Below are 24,699 nucleotides of genomic sequence, written 5' to 3' on the forward strand. Positions count from 1 at the left end.
AGCGCTTTCTCAGGATGCGTAAGAAAACGAGGTGCTGACACGCTGTTCCAGGAGACTTACATTTTCTCAGGGAGGTGAGGGCTGGAGCCCTGTGAGCTCTAGGCCCCTGACTGTCCAAGGCTCCAGGAGGCTCTAGCACCGGAGCTGCCCAGGGGCTGGGAACCCATTGCTGGAGGAGCTCCCCCAGGAGGGGAGCTGGCGCATCACGATCCAGATCAGTGATTCACCAACTTTTGGGGGTGGAGACACCTTGCGATAGCTTGTTGTTTTGGGGTGTATCCTTTCCCCCACCCTTTAAAAGGATTGTTTAAAAAATGTAAGTACGTTAAAATTAGCCTTTAGATGGAAAAAATGTCCTATTTTTGAAACTTCTAAGACAGCTGGATAGCCTTCTGAGGTTCTGCAGGATTGGGGTTTGGACGCTCTGAGTTCGTAAGGGCCCAGGCAAGGCCTTTGGCTCTGATAAGAGAGAGGCCATAGGAGCGTGTTTGCTCGCCTACCCCTCCCCACTCCCAGCCATGTGGACCTCTGGGGAGATTTGATAACACATCCTTTCCCATACTCATTACTAATCACACTTTTTGCTTCTAATCTCTCTTCCCTCCCGGCTGTCGTTTACCCTGCCATCGGAATTAACTCCCTACAACAGATTCAATCACGTCACCTCCCCTGTTGTACTGTTGTCAGTGGGTGCTGCACGGCCCCCATAGTGCAGCACCTTAGCCCGGGGCACAGAAAGCCCTCCTGATTTCACCCTCCGACCTATTCTAGTTTCAACAGCTCCTATGGCCTTCCACGTGCCCACTGGTTCTGCTCTCCATGACTTCTGGTCATTTCTCCAACACCAACAAGCTTAACAGCTGCCTGGCTGGCGTGGCTCAGTGGTTGAGCATTGACCTATGAACCAGGAGGTCACAGTTCAATGATCAGTCAGGGCACATGTCGGGGTTTCTCTTCTACCACCAAGAGTTAGGGGAGAAGTGAGCCAAGGGAATGGGGCCAGTAATTCCGGAGCCCCCTGCCGGCATTGCCTGCTGCGTTCTTCATGGACCATCCGTTGAAAAAGACTGTCCCCTTTTCATAGTCTATACCCTGGGGTGTTTTCAGAAGCAATTTAAACACTGGCAAACAGAAAGGAAAGCTTTTTATCCCTTCCCTAACCCTGAAAGGGAGGGGTGCATCAAAAAACCATGTGGATGGCCAGGAACAGAGCCAGAGAGACCGAAAAGGTGGAGGGAGGGTGAGGTGGAGGGAGAAAGTCTGTGAGTTACAGATCACGGGAGGGCCAAGGCGAAGGGGAGGGAACTGGAGGATGCGGGGAGGGGAGGAGAGGGGAGGACAGGCTGGGTGCCCACCTCAGAAGGCCGGGGGGGGGGGGGTACACATCTGTTCTAAGGCACACAGCTGTCCTGAGAGAGTCCAGGTGTGGGAACCTAGGAAGCTTTGGCAAGGATCAAGTTACCACCCTTTTGGGAGGAGAATATGAAAGAAGACGGTCTTTATTTTGTAGGGAAAGCCAGTAAGTACACGATTTAGTCCCTAATGCGCTCAGTTGTGTATACAGTTTAATTTTGTATCAATGCAGTTGATACTCCAGCAGGTCTGAGGTGCGGGTTCTAGCTTGTTTGAAAGCCAGGACTGGCAGCACTTTCTCCTGTGTTGGTCTTCGGCCCTTAATTCCTTTCTGTCTGTCTTCCATGTTTCTCTCTTTCTTCATCCCGCTGTCTCTGTCTCCCTCCTCTTTTTCCTTTTCTTTTTCCTGGAGTCTCAGGTCCCCATAGTGGGAAGGCTGTCGCTGCCCGGAGGCCCGGAGGGTCTGCTGGTGCTGAGGCTCGAAGCCCGGGCCTCCTGGGCCCCAAAGGGGCACAGACTCCGGCCTCCGGGGAGCCTGTGTGGGGAGGTGCTCCCGTCGAGGGCCCCAGCTCGGCACCCTCGTGCCCACCCACTGCAGGGGTGGGTCCACCCTCCTATCTTATCCTCGCACAACCCTGAGCGTGTAGGGGAGCTGGAGTAGGTCCTCCCCCCGGGAGAAGGAGCAGGGGACTCTCCTGTTGAAAACACAGCTGCTGCCCAGGAGATAGACAGGAAAGCCGACCCAGCCCCTGGCAGAGGCCTCGGTGGGAGTGCCAGCTACTGTGAAACAGCAGGCCCAGCCCAGCAGGCACAAACAGGCGGCCTGGCCGCAGCCACAGCCACAGCGACCGGCTCCAGGAGGGTGGGGCTGGGGAGCCCCCAGAAACCCCTCGGTCCTGGGAAGGGGTGCAGACGCTCCCTCCTTTAAGAGGTGTCTCATGTTACAGCAGGGTCATAGGAAGGAGGGGAGGGTCCTGGGGCCTGGCCTGGTTGGGGGTGGGCGGAGGGGGAGTTGAGGAGTAGGTGTCACAAAACCGGGTTTAGTTCTTAGTGGAGATGAACTTGCTGAAGTTTCTTGGTCTCCTTGAGACTCAGTTTCTTCATCTGAAGAATGGTATGAATACTTGGCCTGCTTACTAACGAGGCTGTTTGGAGGACTGTATGGTTGATCGAAGCCTTGCAGGGTTAGAGCTGGGTTTGGACCCCGCCCTTGCCGTGGGTTAGCTGACCTTGGCCTCTGCTTTCTCACCTAGGAGGGCAGTACTAGCGGCTGCGGTGAGCTTAGTTCAGTGCCTGGTGGATCGCATGTTCCTCAATAAATGCTACCTCTCATCATCACCGAGTGAGAAATTCATGTGTAAGCATTTTGTAAACTCTGGCGTGTCTTCAAAAATGTGGGACGTTGTTCTTATGCAGGCTGACATTCTGGTTTCAAGTCTGGGCTCCAAGCAGTTTGTGAAGGGTTCCCCTTCGAGCGTCCTTCCCCCCTAAGAAAGCTTCCCCGTCCTGGTGTGGTTTCCTCCCCTTGAGCGGGAGGCTTCTCCTCTGGTTTCCTGGCTCTGCTTCCTCTCTGCTCCCCTCCCCAGGCCAGATCCCATGTTTCTTTAGAGCTCCGTCCTCCAAGTCTGTGCCCTAGTCCAGTTCCACCTTCATCTTCCTCCAAGTTCCCCCAACACGTCGTTGGACCTCGTCCTCCCCTGCCAGTGTTTAAAGACTCAGATTGCTTGAGTTCAAAGCCCACATATGAGCTCTGTGGCCTTGGGTAAGTAACTGAACCTCCCTAAGCCTCAGTTTTCTCATCTGGAAAATGGGAATAACAGTAACTGCTTCATTGGGTTGTTAAGAGGATCAGATGAGAGCGCATTGTAAGGTCTCAGTGGGATTCGTTAGGCCTTGCATGCAGCTGCCATGTCTACCATGGACATGTTGCCTCCCTGTTTGCATGTAAGCGCCTTGAAAGCAGGCCACGTGTTCTGTTTTCTCACCTGATTATGAATTGTGGTGCCCACACATCGGGTACCCAGTAACTATCCTGGATTCCTTGTCCCCATTTTGGTTGGCTCACCTGTCCATTTGCAGACTGGTGCCACTGTGCAGTGGTGGCATATTGTCTTCCTGCACCTTTACAGGGAAGGGAGACATCTGTGTGCGTGGCAGAGTGCTGGGCACCTCGATGTGCGCTCTCATTTTACTTTCACAACAGCATCGGGTCCCTAGGGCAGGTGTAATTGCCCCATCTCACCAGCGAGCAGACCAGGGTTCAGAGGATTGAGTAACTTGGCCCGGATGGCACAGCAGCCAGGGCTCGGAATCCAACGCAGGTCTGTCTGGCTCCAAGGTCTCCTTCGTGTTCTCTGTATTGTCAGTGCCTTTCTTTCCAGTCACGCTGTCCTTGCAGAACAGAGTCCAAACTTTAACATGACCTACTGGTTTTACTGACACCACCGCACAGTCTCTTGGCGTTCCACAAAATGGGTAAAGCGCCATCGATCGTGGGAACCCGGAGGTGCGGAGTGCTTGGAACGGGCCAGAGCTGTCACTGAAGTCGGGACTTTGGTCCCGGTGACCCCTTGCCCTGAGTTTGGTTCTTTCTCTTGAAATGATTGGCTTCAATCTTGTTTGCCCCTTTGAAAGGGCACTGTCCGTCCTGCCCCCGGTTGGAAGGATTTTGGTGCCCAAGGTCCACAGGCATTCTCCTTATTTGAAGGGGTATAGGATTTTCACCTCTGGTGACCCTTTGGGAACGAATCTTTAGGGCAGGGGTCCTCACACTTTTTAAACAGGGGGCCAGTTCACTGTCCCTCAGACCGTTGGAGGGCCGGACTATAGTTTAACAAAAAACGATGAACAAATTCCTATGCACACTGCACATATCTTATTTTGAAGTAAAAAAACAAAACGCGCTGAACCGGTTTGGCTCAGTGGATAGAGTGTTGGCCTGCAGACTGGAGGGTCCCGGGTTCGATTCTGGTCAAGGGCATGTACCTTGGTTGCGGGCACATCCCCAGTAGGGGGGGTGCAGGAGGCAGCTGATCGATCTCTCTCATCGATGTTTCTAACTCTCTATCCCTCTCCCTTATTCTCTGTAAAAAATCAATAAAATATATTTAAAAAAACACACAAAACAAAACAAAAAAAACAGGAACAAATACAATATTTGTATTTGCACGTGGCCCGCGGGCCGTAGTTTGAGGACCCCTGCTTTAGGGGCTGGCCACTCTCTTGGGAAGGAGATTTCTTTGTGACAGAGGCAGCTGGGTGGTAAGCACAACCGGAAACTCAGCGCTGAAGTGCCGTTGGTGTGAGTCACCAGGACGGGCCACATCCTCACTCATCACACACACATGCGCTGCCTCCACACACAGCCGCTCCTTTTGTCCAAGAGCAGTGGGATGTGGACACTCAGGCAGAGGTCTGATTCTAGCACATTCCGTCCCGGCCAGGCATGTGGACTCTGCTCTGAAACTCCCTCCTCCTGGCCCAGGAGCCAAGGATCTGCTCAACCGTGGGCTCTGCTGCTGGGCGCTCTGCGCTGTGGTCCGCGTTACTCCTTGGGCATTTGTGTCTCGGAAGAACGAATTGCCTCGTCCCTTCTTCCCAGGCCTTCCCTGAAGTTAAACCCGATGTCGCCCTTCAGGGTGGTGCAAGGTCGAAGGGGAGCCAGCAAGCCATGTCTGGCAGCCACCCTTGGGAGGTGTTTTTATATCAAGCCCTTGTCTACACTGGAATTTGACATGTATTAAGCAATCAGACTGTGCCTAGCATGGGGCTGGGAGAAAATGATCACATTTTAAATCTCAACAACTACTTTTATTCCTGCAACAAGGGATGCCCCAATTTCTCAAATTGTACCAAGTATTTATCATCCTAGACAGAATAAATCAAGTAGAAAGTTGTTGTAGCAACCCTGAAAGGAGGCATGGAAGAGGCCAGGTGTTACTGTTAAGACAGAACTTGGGTCCAGGCCGACTGGGTGACTGTGGGCAGGCTAAGTATAGTATATGTGATGCTTCAGTTTTCTCATTTGTAAGTGAGGGTAATAATAGTATGTCTTCTGGGTTTGTTATGAGGATTAAATTCAACGCATTAATAATTTAAAAGTGATTAAAATAGCGGTGGCATATAATACATTCTATATCAGTGTCTGGCAGATATGCATATGCATTTGAACTTGCTCTGGTTTTTCTCTCCATACTGCAGCCTGATTTGTCAACGAGGGCCTGTAGTTAAACCAAAAGGCTCTGAGTATAACACATTCTAAACTCCCAAATTCCTCCCCCGCACCCCCCACTTTGTTACCAACTGTGTCTACGAGATGGGAGTCTCTGGTGCCCCGTTTCCCGGTTGGATTTTTACTGAACATGGAAACCTCGTGGGCTTACTAGTACGAAAGACCAGTTTACGTTTGTACTGTAAGAGTTGAGACTTCTGCCCGGCCGGCGTGGCTCAGTGCTTGAGCATCGACCCATGAACCAGGAGGTTGTGGTTTGATTCCCGGTCAGAGTACATGCCCGGGTAATGGGCTCTGTCCCCAGTGGGGGGCGTGCAGGAGGCAGCCCATCAGTGATTCTCTCTCATCATTGATGTTTCTATCTCTCGCTCCCTCTTCCTTCCTCTCTGAAATCAATAAAAATATATTAAAAAAACAAAAAAGAGTTGAGACTTATTAAACTGATGATATATGCAGTCACCTTTAGACATTTGCCATGTGCAGTGCACTGTGGCTGTATGAAGATGAACAAGGCCCTCCCCACTCAGGAATGCTGTTTAATTTTACATACAGCAAGCCCTTACGGAAGGTCGTCAATAGGTTCTGCAACGTTAAGCGAAATGATGTCTATCGAAGCCAGTAGGGGGTGTGTAGGAGGCAGCGATCAATGATTCTCTCTCATCATTGATGTTTCTATCTCTCTCTCCCTCTCCTTTCCTCTCTGAAATCAATGCTCATTAAAGCTAATTGATATAAACGAGAGTTACGTTCCCATGACATCGTATCAATGTTATAACCAAGTGATGCCGAACGAAGCAGCGTAATTCGAGGACCTGCTATACATGCCTGATGCCCCCGTGCGAGGGGTTAGGCATTCCTGGACAAGTCCTCACTGTTCTCCAGGCTTTTCTCCCTGCACAGCCCATCTGCCTATCAGGAGAGGGCCATCCGCTACACCAGACAAGAGGCATTTCCATTTAGGTCCCCATTTTCTGTTATATGGAGGCACTGTGGGACTCCAGGCCTGAAATGCGTTTGGCAATGGAGAGTGTTATAAAATAGGAGCTAGATGGTTTGAGATAAAACACATTCTCCCCCGCTTTCCCCCTAAACACCAGCTTTTCCTTCCTTTCCAATTCTCCAGATAGGTTTCTTCTTAGCCGATGCTCATTAAAGCCAGATGCGGGCCTGTTCAGACTTAGGGCATGGCGCGGGCTCAGGCTCGCGAGAGCTGTAAATGCTCTTGGCATTGCAAGGAGCGGGCTTTCCCAGCAAAAGCAAATATTGGAACAAACCAGTTGGATCTTACGCTGTATTTGTGTCTGTCTTCATTGGGATTCCTGAGATGTGATTTTCAATGTAATGGTTAGTGACTTAGCTGGCACTCTGTAGAATGGGGCCATGGACCATCAGTGGCCCTCTCTGTAGGAAATCTTCAGGATAACAGATTGCTGGAGCTTTCTGACCTCACGTCCAGTTCTTTCCTGCTCTAACCCATTCCACACATCTTTGCCAGTTTAGTTTTCCGAAGCAGAGCTCTGACCAAATCACTCTCCTCCCATACAACTTCAGTGACTCCCCATTGCTGACAGTATCACATGCACAAATGACTGTATACTCTTAATGCAACATCCTTTAACACATGGCCCAACTCTGCCACCCAGCTTCTCCCACTAATTTATTTTTTATTTAAAAAAAATATGTTTTTATTGCTTTCTGAGAGAGGAAGGGAGAGGGAGAGAGAGACAGAAACATCAATGATGAGAGAGAATAATTGAGCAGCTGCCTCCTGCACGCCCCCAACTGGGGATGTACCCTGACCTGGTTCATAGGTCGTTGCTCAACCACTGAGCCACACCGGCTGGGCTCCCAGTAGGGGGTGTGTAGGAGGCAGCGATCAATGATTCTCTCTCATCATTGATGTTTCTGTCTCTCTCTCCCTCTCCTTTCCTCTCTGAAATCAATGCTCATTAAAGCCAGATGTATAAAAGGATGAGGCGTGAGATGACAAGGACTGACCTTCCTAGTGTCCTGGTGCTGTGGAACCAGGTAGGAAGGCAGAGGAACTGGAAGAGGAAATAGATGCCAGGATTGACAACCAGAAGTTTCCCTGTCCCCAGGCTCCGTCTGCTGGGAGAAGGAGAAGGGGAAGGCCCATAGGCCCAGCGCTTTAAAAAGCCTGGCGGATACGTGCAGGGAAACCAGAGGATGTGGTTTGGGCTGTCCCTGAAAAAGCTCTCTATTTAGTGTGGACGGGTATTTTCAGGGGAGGCTCAATGTGCGGAAGGGGAGGCTGACCTCTCGGTCGGGGCCGCTCCTTAAAGTCAGGGCGCGCTGTGATAGTCCAGGAACTGCATGGGGCCGGCTGACGCTCCAGGTTTCGTCTCTATCACAGCGGTGAGGCCACAGGGCTGCCGGTCAAGTTTCTAAGTCTCTCGTCCCAGTTCAGTCTGTAACTCATGGTGCGATGTTAGACAAGACACTTCATTCTCCCCAGGCCCTACTTAGCAATCTGTAACATCCGCCGCCCTCTCTCAGACGGTGACAGGGGGTGCAATTAATTTGCATCTGCCAAGTGCTCAGAGGTCCCCAGACGCCAGCCGCTGGGGAAATCGCTGGATCTTCCCCACTCGGACTGAACCTGCGGTTTTGCAGTCAAGCCCCTGTGTGGTTTGGTTGCTAAGTGGGCAGAGTGGTTTTCATGATTTCACATTCAGGCTCCTGGAGGCTACTCATTTCCTTCCAGTTTCTTTTCTTCTTCTTTCAAAATATTCTTTAAGAAAAAATTTTAAAAATAGGGAGCTGCGCCGATATAAATAGCAGCCACGTACCCAGCATGGAACAAACAAATATTGACTTATTGTTTTGCAATGAATGGTTTTTATTAACCTTTCAAATACTTTTATGTAACAGCACACCTTGAGTTATCCGTGGGTTTTAAGCCTTGTTTGTTTTTAAAATAAAAGTAGTAAAACATTTGTGTATCCCCCATCCCACCCATTTGTTTTCCTCTAACTCCAGAGGTGACACTGCTGTGGACATACGCCCTTCCTGCCCGTGAATGTGTGCCTGCGTGTGCCCGCGTGGGTGGCTGTGGTTTCTCCCCGTATATAACAGAACCGAGCCATAGGAGGATGCGAGTGGCAGAGCGTGGGGCGTGGAGTCGGGAGGGCCAGGGTTGGAGGCCGGCCTCGGCCACTTTGGCCTGTGCCCTGGACTTCCCCATGTGTAGCCGGACGGTGATCCGTCCACAGCGTTGTTAACTCGGAGACCGTGGCAAAGTGGCTGTCTTAGCAAGTGGGAACTAATGTATTTAGCCATTTATGTTGATCATCTCCTCTTTTTTTCTCTTTGAGAGCAAGGGTCTTGCCTGTAGCCTGTATTAACTAGCCTTTGTATTGTTTACACACCTCCTCACTAAGTGTAGAAGCCTATCACCTGTTTCCTGAAGAAACGGTTGCCCTGTGTCCCCGTGTCCGTGGCCCCACCCTGCTCCAGCCCCAGTGCAGAGCCAGCAGGGCCGGCACAGGAGGAGCGATATTCAGGGCACCCCGGTGACTCTGGGGCAGCCAGCTGAGGACACTGGCCAGGCTCTGCTGTCATCTCTTCAGGCCGCACAGTGACTCAACATGATGGTGGTGGTGGGGGTGCAGAGCCACCTCCCTGCACTTGATTTTGTTAACAGCGTGGGTTTGACCGTGTTGATGTTTCAGGTGCGTATTTGAAACAGTTTAATGCTCTGTGTCCTCTCCACGGTCTAATGCTCATTTTGCAGTGGTCCTACCGGCCCACCGTGGTCGGGATGTCCACCGCTGGCAGAACATGGGAAACGCAGGACACAGGGCACACAGGACACAGGGCACACAGGACACAGAGGACACAGACACAGAACACAGGGACACGGGGCAGGGCAGAGGGAACACAGGACACAGGGACACAGGACAAAGGGGATACAGAACATGGGACACAGATACAGGACACATGAAACACAGGGTGTGGGGAACATGGGAAACAACACAGGGAACACAGGACCTGCCACATGAGCACAGGGACAGGCAGGAAAGGGACAGCAGGGGGCACCAAACCCGCACAGTTCTCCGGGAGACGGAACCTGGGTGAGCGCCAGGCCCTCAGACTCAGGCTTTGTTTGTGAGTCTGTTTGCTCATCGCTCTTTCCTGGGATTGGGCCGTTTCTTTCCACAGCAGTTCGATGCCACGGAGGCACCGCAGAGACTGTTCTTTGTGAAAACAACGAAGGAGCCAGTGCCCGCCTCCTGCACCCCTCAGGCTCCCCTCCTCCCTGTACTCTTCTGAAGAAGAAGCAGAAAGCTGCCCGGAGATTGCAGGAAGCCCCGGAGGGGCCTGCGAGGGCTCAGCGCTCAGGGCTCTGCCTCCAGCAGCCGAAGCTGTCACCACACACAGAGCCACCTCTTCATCCTTTGATTTGTATCTGTCCACCTTTTTTTGTTTTTAAAAAATACGTTTTTATTGATTTCAGAGAGGAAGGGAGAGGGAGAGAGAGAAACGTCAATGATGAGAGAGAGTCATTGATCAGCTCCCTCCTGTACGCCCCTCACTGGGGACAGAGCCTGCTACCGGGCATGTGCCCTGACCGGGAATGGAACTGTGACCTCCTGGTTCATGGGTGGATGCTCGACCTCTGAGCCACACCGGCCGGGTGCATTTATTCATCCTAAGTCAGGAGCTGTAACCACACCCCATGTGGTGGTACTAGGAGGGGGGCCTTTGGCAGGTGATCAGGTCATGAGGGAGGAGCCCTCATCAGTGGGACTGGGGAGAGCTCCTTGCCCCTCTGCATCTGAGGACCCAGCGGTAAGAACGCAAGGCCCTCACCAGACACGGAATCTGCCGGCACCTGGGTCTGGGACCCGCCAGCCTCCCTCCAGAACTCTGAGAGATGAGCGTTTGTTGTCCGAGCCACCGGGTCTCTGGTGGTTTCGTGACAGGAGCCTGAATGGACAAAGACATGGGGCAAGACCGGAATTGAAACATACTTGTCTAAGTCCTGTTATTTGCTATAAAGGCTTTATGATATTTTAGTTTACATATGTTTGAGGTAAGAATAATCATAGTTTCAGAGCTGGGCACTAGACCGAGGTCAGCTAATCTACATCATTTACATCCCACCTCTCCAACTTTGACATGCAAATCAGCCTCGGTTTCATCCCTTGCAAAAGGAGGCGGTGATACCCACCCTTGGCTTGTTTTGAAGATGAAAGGAGATGGAGCTGGTGACACTTTAGCTCAGCATCTGAATATAGGAAGCGCTTGATCAACGGCGGTTATTGCAGTGATCAGTATTATATGACCCAGCGGACTCTGGATGTGGAGATACAAGGGACGAGCGTGTAATTTACTGAAATTAATCACTCATTTTGTTGACGGTGGTTTAGGTGAGGAGAGCGAAGCAACCTTGTTATTAGCGGTATTGTTATTACCGAGTATGACCATGATGCTACTGCTGTACTACTACTGATTACTGTTATTATTGCTATTTAGCTTCTCCTAGGATTTCCGTGTGCCACTTAGGGTGGGAGAATACTGCTGACGTATTTATTGCACAGAGGAAGGACTGGGTGAGGTTTCCTGGTTTCTTTTTTTTTTTTTAAATATATTTCTTTATTGATTTCAGAGAGGAAGGGAGGAGAGAGAGATAGAAACATCAATGATGAGAGAGAACCACCGATCGGCTGCCTCCTGCACGCCCCCCACTGGGGACCGAGCCCGCAATCCAGGCATGTGCCCTTGGCTGGAACCGAACCCGGGACCCCCCAGTCCGCAGGCTGACGCCCTATCCACTGAGCCATGCCGGCCAGGGCTACTGGTTTCTTATTCAGGGTCTTTGATGGGGCCTCTTTAATCTCTGATAGGCCATGAGCCTCTCTTTACCCCTGTCCTGCAAAAAGGACTCTGAGCAGATGACAAACCCCAGAGGGTGAGATTTATAACAACCCAAAACTGAGGAGGTCTAGGGCGAGGATTTAAGGTGGGAAAACAGGCTGCATTACACCCAGGATTCTCACTAAGAAGGAACGTTATTGAATTACACCCCCATGACAAGTATTCTTCACCCTGTATAGTTTTCACTTGAGGCTGGCACAGAAAGATCAGTGTGAAAAATACTAGAACTGCACTTTGGAGAGAAGGGAGGGAGGTTAGGAGGCCCCCTAGCACCTTTGCACGGGGGCTGGCCAAGTAGGGGACAAGCCCTGCTGGGAGAGAGCTCCCGGCACGGGGGGGGGGGGCCACAGAGTTCACCCCAGCTCGCTGTTGGCACTCCTGCCATGGCCCTCACTGCAGGAGCATGGTGTCAAACAGCATCATCCATGCTCGGATCCCGGCTGGCAAGTTCTATTTTTGTAATGATACAAAACAAAAAAGGAATATTCTGGGCTACATGCAAAATCTTTCTCCTCCCTCCCTCCCTTCCTCTTTTCTTCCCTCCCTCCCTTCTTCTCTGCCATCCCTTCCTCCTTCCCTCCCTCCTCCCCTCCCTCCCTTCCTTTCAACTTCACATTATACTTTAATGCGCTTCATCCCTTCCTCACGTTTCCTTCTTTCCAGCGCTAGGGTTTGGTTTGTGGTTGAGTATACTTCCTCTCGTTGGGGTGGAAAATGGAGTGTGTATGGACAGGTCAGGGCTTCTGTTTCCCCCCTGATGCTGTGCTGTCGTGATTTAGGACTGAGGCCAAGGTTACGTTTGAAGTACGTTGAGTCTGTGACGCATTTCCTCTAAACGAAGGGGTTCGAGTTTTTTTTTGTTTGTTTGTTTGTTTTAAATATATTTTATTGATTTTTTACAGAGAGGAAGGGAGAGGGATAGAAAGTGAGAAACATTGATCAGCTGCCTCTTGCACACCCCCTCCTGGGGATGTGCCCGCAACCAAGGTACATGCCCTTGACCGGAATCGAACCTGGGGCCCTTCAGTCCGCAGGCTGACGCTCTATCCACTGAGCCAAACTGGTTAGGGCATGGGTTCGAGTTTTTCTGGAGCCGTTGGATTCCTGCTGTGTTTTCTCCCACATAAACCCTCCGCTGCCCAGCTGTTCTGTATCTGGTCTTGCTAATGCAAGTGCCCGTCTTGGGAACGTGGAGTTTTGCTTCTGCTGTGCTAGCTCATTGCAGTGAACATGAACGACAATGTTGTGTGTTTGCTCATTTACTTCAGTTCTGACATGCTAACCTGAGAATGTCAACGGGAGGCTTATCCCTCGGGCTTGAAGAATTGTGACTCTCAAGCCTGGCTGCGCCTACAGAGGGCCCCGATTCTCGAACCTGCACCCCCTGGAAGTGGGTCACTGAAGGGTCCTCCCAGCCTCCCTCCGCAGATGTGGCAGAGGGGACCCTCTTAAAGAGCAGAACCAGGTAGTCAGACAGGTGGTGAAGGCGCTCACTCACTGCTAGGGCACGAGTCCCTGTTGTTCTTGTCCAACGGAACGCAAAATAGGCAGAGGACTGCCGACATCCTATGCTGTTTCCTCCTTTCATTTCCAGCCGGGAAATTCTACTGTGTCATCCTCTTGGCACTCTTGCACACAAGAGCACTGTTGTATATGTTGGGAGTGCTTACATCTATCAGTTAGTCTGATGGGTGTCAAACTGTGACACCATCGAGACCTCATAGAGAGGAATCTCCATGACCCAGAGACCCTGGTCTTGGAGCTAGATACAAAAACAGAACATAGTTTCAGGTTGTCTATGACCGGAGAGGGAGTGATTTAATTTTTGCATGTATGTGGCTTAGTTCCATCATGTCAGAACTAAGAGAGATTATTGAATGGAAGGCAGGGTGTGTAGATAACGAGAGGATGAGGGGTGGGTCATACATTTATTATTTTTGCCTTCAAGTATCCATTTCTCTTCTTAGGATACTAGCACCCTGATTTTCCTTTGGAGAACCAGCTCCTTTCCAACCCTATGACCGTGTGGCTTACCCGCTTCCCATGGCCACAGTGGTTGATTCAGAGAGAGGCAAGGAACTGAGGGCCCAAGCCGTGAGATCTCAGTTCTGAACTTTTGAGGATCTCCTGGGAGAGAGAAGCTCCCTTTTCCCTGGTGTTGTTAAGGTGATAGGGTATAAGCTGGGAGCCACTGGGAACCCCAGTCTTAGCATTGCCTGGGAAGTATCTGCCTACATGTAGCTAATTAAGATGAAATCAGGGCAGGAGATGGAGCGAGACCCAGCCTGATGTGTTCATCCAAGCACTGATGACAATTACACTCCTGTACCTGTTAGTGGCATGAGCCGAAAAGATCTTACATTTTGCTTGAGAACACGTGAGTTGGGTTTCTGAGACTTGCAACTAAGAATCCTATAGTCACGATCAGCTATGGGGAATGCATAAACACTTCCATATGCTTTGGGTATGTTTGCTTCTCTGCAGCTTTCCTTAACTAAGTGAGAGGACAGTAGCTTTTACTGAAATGCCTGACTTTCAGGAATTAACACTGTAAAGGGAAGACCCAGTTGAATACGTTCTTTTGTTTCTCTGGTTTGGCGTCCAAGGCCTTAGAGCAGTGGTCGCCAACCATTCGGACCTCATGGATCACCAGTGGTCCGTGGACCACCAGTTGGCGACCGCTGTCTTAGAGGAGTTGTACTACAGCACATTACTAACACGCTGCTGGGTGCTAAGTACCGTCCCTCCCAAGTGAAGGACACCCGACCTTCCACAGTCAGTGTATGTCATTGTGAGTCGCCAGCTGGGTCAGGCCATCGATGCCTGCATGTCACAGGATGGTGCTGTGTTCTGCTCGACACATACATACGTGCCAGCAGCGTGCTCCACTCGTGGGAGAGGGCTGAAGGCTGTCGCTTTGTTGGCCATCACCATTAGACCTAGGAATACATGGGCTATAGCAACACCAGTGGTGTTTGGAGGTTAGGATCTGTGAGCCTCAGATTCAGACTGAGGAACAAGGGGGTGGAACAATGAGATTAAAGAAAGATGATTCCTGGGAGTACAAGTGGAAGCCAAAGGCTGAGAAGAAGAGGTAACAGGAAAGGAGCCAGAAAGTCCAAACAGGAGTCAAGAACGGGCAGGACAGAGGAGCTAGGCCTGCTTTCAGGAGACCCTGGGCAGGCCTGCCATATCCCGGGGGGTGAAGTCTGTGCTGCTCAAGGCGGTTTTGAAGGGTCTCCCTGAGCCCTGAGCTGTCTCTAAGGCATCATGAGATGCCTGAAGAACTCAGCAGGGTTTTTCGCATCCTCCACTTCAGCTGCTGGGGCTGTGCGTGACATCACATGGTTCAGCTGCTGGGGCTATGTGTGACATCACATGGTTCAGCTGATGTGTGCGTGACATCACATGGTTCAGCTGATAGGGCTGTGCGTGACATCACATGGTTCAGCTGATGGGGCTGTGCGTGACATCACATGGTTCAGCTGATGGGGCTGTGCATGACATCACATGGTTCAGCTGATAGGGCTGTGCGTGACATCACATGGTTCAGCTGATAGGGCTGTGCGTGACATCACACGGTTCAGCTGATGTGTGCGTGACATCACATGGTGCTCTAGGTCAGAGACCAGGATGGGGGAACAGCAGATTAGCTTAGCCAGTTACCTCTCCTGCTTTTTTCTATTATGAATGTTTGTATCTTATCTTCCCACCAGATCTGAAGTCAATACTCCTCCTCAGTATCTGGCACAGTGTAGACCAGAAGCAGGTGCTCAAAGAAGCTTGAGTGTCACTAGGTGTGTGGGCGCGCTGAGTGTCGGGTAGGTGCCCGGAGGGAGTGAAGCCAAGCCCAGCACAGGTCTGCCCACTGAGGCCTGTGCTGCCGAGGGAGGTGCACGAGGGGGCTGGATCCTGCTGTCAATCCTGGGGCTGACTGACATAGCGAGCGATGGCTTTTATTGACCGCCCACCTGTTCAAGGAATCCTGGGAGCCCCTAAGATAATTTTTTAATCTTGATGAGAAAGAGAGAAAGTACTGTTTCTTCCTGCAGGAGACCCGACCTTCATTCCACTAAAGCACCAGTGAGATGGCTGTTGGATGAAATTGTGAACTTGGCCTCATGGTTGTCACTAAGGCAACACAGCCTAAAATAGGGACTGATGCTGAGTAAAAGAAGGGCTGGTACTGGAAAACAGGTGTTGATAGCAGGTTCTGTTTGATGAACATTTTGTTACCAGCAGCTCCACTGTATTTATAGCACAACATGCTTTACTAAAAGCCTATGATGGATGTTAGATGGAATTTCATACAATGTGGTTTCTAAAAAGTCATAGAAAATGGACCTTGATGTAATGTTAGGCAATAAAAACAGGTTACAGTACAGAGAGTTTATAAAAAATTATATGTATGTATATATGTATACATAAACACAAGCACATGTATACATTTATCTATATCTATATCTATATCTAAATCTGTATATCTCCATCTATATCTTTATCATCTATATCTCTCCTGACATGCGCGCGCGCACACACACACACACACACACACACACACACACACACAGCAGGGAAATGCCCTATGTCAGGGGTCCTCAAACTTTTTAAACAGGGGGCCAGTTCACTGTCTCTCAGACCGTTGGAGGGCCGGACTATAATTTAAAAAAAAACTATGAACAAATTCCTATGCACACTGCACATTATCTTATTTTGAAGTAAAAAAACAAAACGGGAACAAATACAATATTTGTATTTGCATGTGGCCTGCGGGCCGTAGTTTGAGGACCCCTGCCCTATGTTAATAGCGGTTAACTTTTAGGCTATGGGATTATAAGTGGTTTGGGTTTCTTCTTTTGTATTTCCAAATGTTCTATAAATGATTATGTATTATTTTCTACATGACTATATGTTTTATGGTCATAATATAAAGACAAAAATTGTTTTAAAAAATGAATGAACTGAAATTGATAAATGGTAAAATGTATTTGATAATGGCCCAGATGGGCCATGTCACAAATATCCCGCATTTTAGAGACTACCCACCTTGTGTATGGCCACCCAGGAAGCTAGTGGTGGGATTGAGAGTTAAGTGCGGGGAATTTTGAAGTTCTTTGCTGTCTTCCCAAGAGCCCGTGCCCACATGCCTAAGGAAGACAGACCGCTGACGTCACTGACTTCATGGTGTGAGTGTAGCTCAGAGGGAGAGCGCTGGACACTGCAGGGGGCAGTCTTCCAGGGAAACATCTCCAGGCAGTTCTTGCTGCTCCCACCTGAAATGGGAGAGCGGGGCGAGTCTGATTTGTCACAGGGCCTCATGAATATTGATCACCAGCTTGTTTTAGTTCAGAACAACTGTTCAGCTTTGTTCTTCCTCTGCTTGTGTTGCACTGGGAGCCAATCATTTATTGGCACAGAGAAATGGAGTCTTTCCACTTTGACACATCAATCTGTGTCACCCTGCTGGCATATTTATTTCTCAGTATATTTGCACGAAAGTATGTATGCAAAAGAAAGGGTGGCAGAAGGAAGAAATTGAGGGATGTGTGGTGGAAGGATGCATATTTATATTATTCCATCTTATCAGGCCCAGGGTTGTGATGTGAGGCAAGGGTGCTATCCAGTGGTCACCATTATCAAGAAGAAAGCATTTTCTTGAAGATGTGCCACTCTGAATCATCAGAAGTGCCTCTTCCAAACTCACACCGAACCTCAATGAACTTATGCTGCCCTCCAAGGTGAAGCTCGGACCCTACTGGGTGGAGACTTGCTGGGACAGGACAGAGGGAACTACGGGCCGAAAAGGTAGGGAGGCAGAGAGGAGGGGTGATTTTCCAGTGCCCATCTGAAGAGTTGTCTGTGTGGACTCCATGGTGAAAATAAAGAACCACTGAACTCTAGTTATGCCTAACCTGGTGAAAAAGAAAACTTCTGGTAATGGACTCTACCTTCATGTCCTCCCAGGCGTGATGGGCACAATGAGGGATTAGAGAGATAATCCTACATTTCTATATGCTGATGGAGGTATAGGAGCCAAGACTATTTCAGCCACAGTTTACCGGGGGTCCCACAGAGGGAAGCCAGCTTGGCACTGCTGAGCACCGGCTGTGTGCCGGCATTGCTGGGCGCCTGAGTTAGGTTTGAGAAAAGCTTGGACTACAGTGACTTGTAGAAGTGGAGAGTAGAAAAGAGGACTTTCCAAATAGAGGGAATGTTCTTGCAAAGTCAACAGAGTTGGATAGAGACTAGAGCATTAGAGAGGGCATGGGGGACCAAGCTGGCTAAACTTAGGGGTTTACCTGCTGTATTAGTTTCCTGTGGCTGCTGTAACAAATTGCCACAAACTGGGTAGCTTACGACAACAGAAATTTATTCTCACAGTCTGGAGACCAGAAGTCCAAAGTCAAGGTGTCGACAGGGCCATGCCCTTTCTGAAGGCTCCAGAGGGGAGTCTGTCCCATGCCTTTCTCTTAACGTTTGGTGTTGCCAGCAATCCTCGGCATTCCTCACTGTGCAGTTGCATCACATCAATCTTTGCCTCGTTGTCATCACATGTGTTGTCCTTGTTGTGTCTGTCTCAATGGCTCTTCTCCTTTTAAAAGGACCCCAGCCATATTGGATTAGGGCCCACCCTAAGTCAGTGTGGCTTCATCTTAACTCCATTACATCTACCAAGATCCTGTTTCCTAATCACATTCACAGGTACCAGGTACCTTACAGGTGCTGATGCAGTTAGACCTTCAACATATTTTTTTTTGACACAGTTCAGCCCATAGCATCTGCTAAGCAAATAACAGATGATTAGTTACTATTTATTGAATGAATAAATAAAATGGATGACCTGTACGATATAAGGTGTGCACATGGTTAAGTAAGATTTAAAGGGTCTTAAATGCCAGGTGGAAGAGTTAGGACAATGGTTTACCTTGGGTGGTAAAGCTTCTTAATTGAAATGCTGGGTTGATCTAATAGGGCCAGGGACTAGCAGTGATGGCGAACCTTTTGAGCTCGGCGTGCCAGCATTTTGAAAAACCCTAACTTTGGTAGCGTGTCACATATAGAAATTTTTTGATATTTGCAACCATAGTAAAACAAAGATTAATATTTTTGATATTTATTTTATATATTTAAATGCCATTTAACAAAGAAAAATCAACCAAAAAAATGAGTTCGCGTGTCACCTCTGACACGCGTGTTATAGGTTCGCCATCACTGGACTAGAGAGTTATAGTTTGAGATTTAAGAATTTTAGATCTTCAGTCTTTCTAAAGGTGTAACCGGATTTTTGTCCCTTGATTCTATTAAAAAAAAAAAAAAGATCGTTAAAAATAGCATTTGCCAGCTTGGAAACCTAAGTAGCAAGTCTGTAGTCTCAAAATGGAGGTTATTTTTCTCGGATTAAAGTATTTGAAAGTAGCAGTAAGCAAACATGGGAAAGCAAACATGGGAAAAGCCAGTGGGGAGACCACTGTGAAGGTGCGGTCATTTTCTACAACAACGGAGTCTAAGTGGAGCCTCCATGATTACATATCAGCACCACAGACAGCGCCCTCCACCTGCTTCCCAAGTCTTCCAGAAGTAGGACCCATTACATTACATCTCTCGCCTTTTCGCAGCTTCATTAGAGGGGCTGATATTTGGCTCATCAGTAGCACCGAATCTGTAATAAACAAGTCAGAGGCTGGTTTCTTCCCGAGTCCCCCATATCGGTCCCTCAATGGTGGGCACAGGTGCTGTGCTGGCAGATGGGAGTCAGCGGCAGGCAGCGGGCTTTGCGGATTCAGCCTCTTTGGAAACAGGCATTCATGAATACCTAGCAGCCTGTGCTTCCAAACCCATCTGTTAGGAGTGGAATTGTGCTCCTCCAGAAGATACGTTGCAATCCTAAACGCCAGCACCTCGGAATGGGACCTTTTTTTTTTTTGGAAATAGGATCTTTGTAAATGAAGTCAAGATGAAACCATTAGGCTGGGCCATAATTATCCAGTATGACTAGTGTCCTGATAAGAAGAGGGCAGTTTGAACATAGACACCAAGAGAACACCATGTGAAGGCAGAGACATGGGGAGGAGGCCACATGGGGCAGAGACACACGGGGAGGAGGCCACGTGGGGCAGAGACATGGGGAGGAGGCCACGTGGGGCAGAGACATGGGGAGGAGGCCACGTGAGGGCAGAGACACACAGGGAGGAGGGCATGTGAGGGCAGAGACACACGGGGAGGAGGCCACATGAGGGCAGAGACACCTGGGGAGGAGGCCACGTGAGGGCAGAGACACCTGGGGAGGAGGCCATGTGAGGGCAGAGACACATGGGGAGGAGGCCACGTGAGGGCAGAGACACCTGGGGAGGAGCTCACGTGACAGCAGAGATGGTGAGAAGGCCACGTGAGAACAGAGACACATGGGGAGGAGGCCACGTGAGAGCAGAGACAGAGATGGAAGTGTTGTAGCTCAAGCCAAAGAAGCCAAGGATTGCCAGAAAGTGCCAGAAGCTAGAAGAGGCAAGGAAGGAGTCTCCCCTACGGCTTGTAGAGGAAGCATGGCCCTGCTGACACCTGATTTCAGACTTCTGGCAGACCTGTGAGGGGATAAATTTCTGTTGGTTTAAGCCCCCAGTCTGTAGTACTTCATTACGGCAGCCCCAGGAGACAGACACACTGTTCCTTTCATCAGGTTCACTTGTCCTGCGTGTTCTTATGTCCTCGTACTCCCGGGTTAACTTAGCGAACTAATTATTCGTAAGGTACTCGCAGTTGTTGGTGGCATCACGGGGTGCAGGGGAGCTGCTGAGCACTGCATGCTCCGGACAGGGGCCTGGTCTGGCCGGCCACCACCAAGGTACTGAGGAGAGGTGAGGGGACGGGCGTAAGGGAACTCGTGGGGATGGTGAGGGATGCCTACTGCCAAGTGGGGCTATAATAGAAGGTGCCATGACCGCTCTTAGGCCCGAAGGAGGCAGGGAGGGCAGTGGCTGTCGGAGATGGCTACCTACCAGGATCTGTAGAGGCACATGACTGTCCCCTTCAGCATAGCAGGGAGGAAGCCCGGGGCATTGTTCTCCTACCCTTTGATTCCTATTAGCTCCACCCAGCCAGTAGTTGGAGGACAAGAGAGTCTGTGGACGCTATGAAGGTTGTTTTTCTTGGGGAACAAGGAAGGGTGGAGAGTAAGGTTCCCAGAAAGGGGGTGGGTGTAGGGAATGTGTACCGATAATGCCAGGCGGGGCAGGAAGCTAGCTGTCAGCAGCCCACTACCCGTCTGCAACTTTGGTTTGCCTATCCAAGGCTGTGCCTCGCATGAAAGTTCCCCTTTCAAGCCTATGTGCATGTTGGTGGCACCTTTTTGTTTATTTATTGTGGGAAACGGCTGTGTCTTCATGCCAAGTCCTATAGAGATTATTTTAATTCTCGAGGATGATGGGCAGAGATGGAGGGAGAGGAGTGGGACAGACAGTGGGGGTCTTGTTAAATCGGAGGCCAGAGTTGCCAAAAGGAAAACACTGGCTTAGGGATGAGGCAAGTCCCATGCGCGAAGGAAACGCGGAGGTGAGTCCGCTTCCAGTTGATGGAGAGTGTGAGCTGGAGCAAGACTTGGGAAGATGAGCTGCATCAAACCCCAAGAGAGAGATCAGTGCAAGGAACTTCTGAGTGTGAGAATCAGGGGGAGCAAAATAGTAGCTTCTTCCAGGGTTTGGTGAGAAGCAAATGAATCAAACTTGGACAAATGCTCTTTAGCTGGAAAGCAGGGTGCAGAACACATATAAAGTGTGTAGCGACAGTTCCAATAGCAGCGACGTAGCATGGCCCACAGGGAGATGCCTGCACAGTGTCAGCCAACCCGATGGATTGTGTGGCAACGCATTGCCAGTTCCACCCATAACAGGCGAAAGGGACTTTATTTCTTCAACGAAAGGTAGAGGACCCAGGTAATAAAAGTAGGGCCTAAGAAAAGAAATCAGACACATGAACTGAGAGGGAAAAGTTTGCCACTTCAGCTTTGCCAAACTCCTGGATTTGTTCTCTGCTTAGTTCACCCCACAGGGGTCTCCTGGAGGCGGTAGTTTTTGGTATTGTAACTGCCCACCAAGAGGAGGTGCGTCTGAGTCTCTTGGGGACAAGTATATGGAGGAGAGCCAGGGGCCGGCCTCCCATTCCTAAGGAGAGACCCTGACTCGTTTGTCTGCTGTGGCCATAGCAACAGCAAGTAGCATCTCAAATGGCTTCCAATTGGGCGAGTTTCCCAATCCCAGTCTCCCCAGGCTTCCTTCCTTCAGCTCCCAGAACGCTCATCTGGCTCTTCTCACCTCTGAGGCTTTCTGGTTCCTTCTCTGCTCAACTCTCCACCTGGAGCTTTCCTCCAGGTTTCATCTCCCTCTCTTTTCTCTTCTGGCTCAGGTTCCCCTCCTGGGGGTCCTACCTATACCCACTGCTGAATTTCTTGTGGCGAGCACAGACTTCCAGGGGTCTCCTGGACATCATCACGTGCATCTCTCAGCAGTCACCGCAACGGATCGCATTTAATCCGACCCCTCGCTTTCCACTATAGTCTTCTCTTGCCATATTGACCTGTCATGGCTATTGGGACTTCGACCCTCGTTGTCACTGGGCTGGAAACCTCAGTCATCTTCCATTGCTTGTTTTCCATTCTCTCTAGATTCCAGATTCTCTTGGCACCCAAACAATCAGTTGCCAAGCCCCCCCCCCCCATCTTCCTTTGAACTTCCTTCCCAATCCATGGGTTCTACTCTAATTAGGTACTTACTAATGCTCCTCTGGACTGTTTCAGTAGATTTGACCTAACATATTTCTAGCCCATTTTCTGTATTCTTACATGAGTTATCGCCCTATAACAGGTGAGATAGTTTTACCCCCTTAAAATCTTCAGCGGCTCCTTCTTGCCCCAAAAGTGTTTGGTTCAATTCCTGGTTGTGGCTTTAAGACCGTCTAGATTTAGCCCCAGCCTACCTTTCTGGCTTTATCGCCCATCGTGCCTGTGTCTGCACCCGTCCTTGTCACACTGCACTCCTCAACCTTCCCTGAACTTGCCTTCAGACCTCTGTGTTTTCACTTGTACTGTCTGTGGAATCTTCCTCCCTTCCCTTGAAATCCACCTCTGGGTGTAGCTTTCCCTGAGCCTCCTAGTGGGGGGAATTAACCACCCCCCACTTTACCTTTCCACACTCTTCTGCTTACTCCTCTGCTATAGTCCATCTTGCCACTTTGCTTTATACTCTAGCTAATTGCTTGCCCTCCAGACCACGAGCTTCTCAAGGGCAGCCACTGAATTTTATTCACCTCTGTATCCTCTGAGTTTAATTCACGTCTGTATCCCTGTGGCCCCATCACGCAGGGCTCCACACACAGTGGGTTCCCGATGTATGTTAGTGAGTGAATGAATACTATTCAGATCATACAGTGGGGCGCATTGAGAGGCTGGCCTTGACGTTTGTATCATCACTTCAGAATTTCTGATCTATTCTTCACCAAAGTCAGAAGTTCAGAGGAAGATAATCTAGTTACTGGAGAAGTGGCTGATGCAGGGGGGGCAGGACGTCTGACAGGAAGTGCAGCTGCACCCTCATTCCGTTCTGCTCCTGAGGTTTTGTCTCATGGCCTTGACTTGATATTTCAGTTGGGGAACTTGAAATGTAACCAAAATAGTTTCTTCCGTGTCACCCAATAGCAAGGCTTTCTGAAACCCTTCATTTTCACTCCATTTCTCTTGAAAACCAACTCCGCTACAAAGTGGGGCTAATTCAACTGCCACCCATGCGGATGTGGTTGTGAGGATGACTTGAAATGGGAATTTTTAGACTCTCCAGTATGTCAACAAGTTAGGCACTTCATTCATTTAAAAAATGTAAATAAATGCAGCTGCATCTGGCTATATGAACAATAAAAGTGAGATCGTGCTGCTCAGCCAAGTGAGAGGATGCTCTAAATTGAGAGAGGCACCCAGCTCTGAGGATAATTTAAGGAGCATTAATAAATATATTTAGGAAGCTCATGCACCATACATAACTCATAACTCCAGCTCATCTTTTTATCACTCGGTGAGCTAGCAGAATTCATAATGACAGTTGAAGACAACAAATAAAGGACTGGCTGCTTCCCAAAACCAATTAAATAGTGAGAAATGAAAGTCACATGCATTAAACATGCATGTTGAATTTTGCAAGACTATATTTAAAATAATTACATAACTTTGTATTTCTCATCGGAATGTTTTATTGAATTAAGCAGTGTTCAACTTTCAAATATGAGACCTCCAGAATTCAGCTTGAAAGTCTGTTTGTTTAAAGATATAATGCATTTTCTCATAAAAATGCCATTATAAATGCAATTAGGTACCCAGGCTGCCCACTAAAGCCACTTAAACTCGTAATATTGATGCCATATTGTATCTTTGCAAGAAAAATTAGTAAGAAAGCATTTCCACTGCAATATTAGCATTCATGTAAGTAATTGAATCTCTCATCCCAGAACTTTGATCAAGAAAGGTTTTCATTTTTGCTAAACGATAATGCCTGTAGAAAACAGATTTAATGAAAGGAAAATAAAAATATAGATTGGTACTGTAGCGAAGAGGATGAAGGGAAATTTGGGCCTTTCCCCAGGCCTTTACATTTGATGCTATTGGTTCTTTACGACATTGACTCTCCCCTCCAAATGTAGGACCTTTTTTTTTCCTCTTCATATGGATGTATCCCTGGCACCACTTTAAACCTATCATTCATCATTAGGGTCGTTTTTCTTTGGCTCACAAATGGAAGAAAAAGGAGCCAAAAAGGAGGGACATTTTCCAGGGGTAATTGAGCAGAAGTTCCATGAGAGGAAAGAGGGAGAGTGGTGTATGTGCCTATGAGAAATAAGTTTCCGGCATGGAAAAAATTGAGCTGAGCCAGCCAAAATGCCCAATTCCCTTTAAAGAAGAAGCAGCTATTCATTGGATGTAGGTTTCCCTGTTGGTCACGGGCCATGCTGCTGCCTCCTGAAAGGCAGGCCCTGCCACAGAAGCAAGCAGGGAAGCCACAAGCACAGGGTGCAACTGGCTTTTCCCTTTTATGGGATTCTCATAGATCGCTGGTTCGTAGCTTGGAGATTTACTGTTTTTTTCTCATTGGCAACTTGGAATTTGATAAGTTTTTTTATGATTTGTTCCCTTTTCACTCTCTGTAAACTGCAATATCCTTTTTAAAAAAAAAAAAAAAGTT

General features: G+C 49.2%; 1 protein-coding gene across 2 annotated transcripts in view; it reads left to right on the plus strand.

Annotated features, from left to right (window-relative positions):
* Positions 1–24,699, plus strand: part of CNIH3 (cornichon family AMPA receptor auxiliary protein 3) — a 124,837-nt gene that overhangs the window by 30,521 nt on the left and 69,617 nt on the right. The window contains exons 4-5 of one of the 2 annotated variants that reach the window (XM_014539953.1): positions 15,202–15,306; positions 15,538–15,919. The exons of the other annotated variant lie outside the window; for it this stretch is intronic. Coding sequence (XP_014395439.1) covers positions 15,202–15,272 — 71 coding nt within the window. The 3' untranslated portion in view covers positions 15,273–15,306; positions 15,538–15,919. Of the gene's footprint in view, positions 1–15,201; positions 15,307–15,537; positions 15,920–24,699 lie in introns of those variants that run through there. 2 annotated transcript variants of the gene reach the window in all.

The sequence above is a fragment of the Myotis brandtii genome, unplaced genomic scaffold (assembly GCF_000412655.1).
Source record: "Myotis brandtii unplaced genomic scaffold, ASM41265v1 scaffold231, whole genome shotgun sequence".
Taxonomy (NCBI): Eukaryota; Metazoa; Chordata; class Mammalia; order Chiroptera; family Vespertilionidae; genus Myotis; species Myotis brandtii.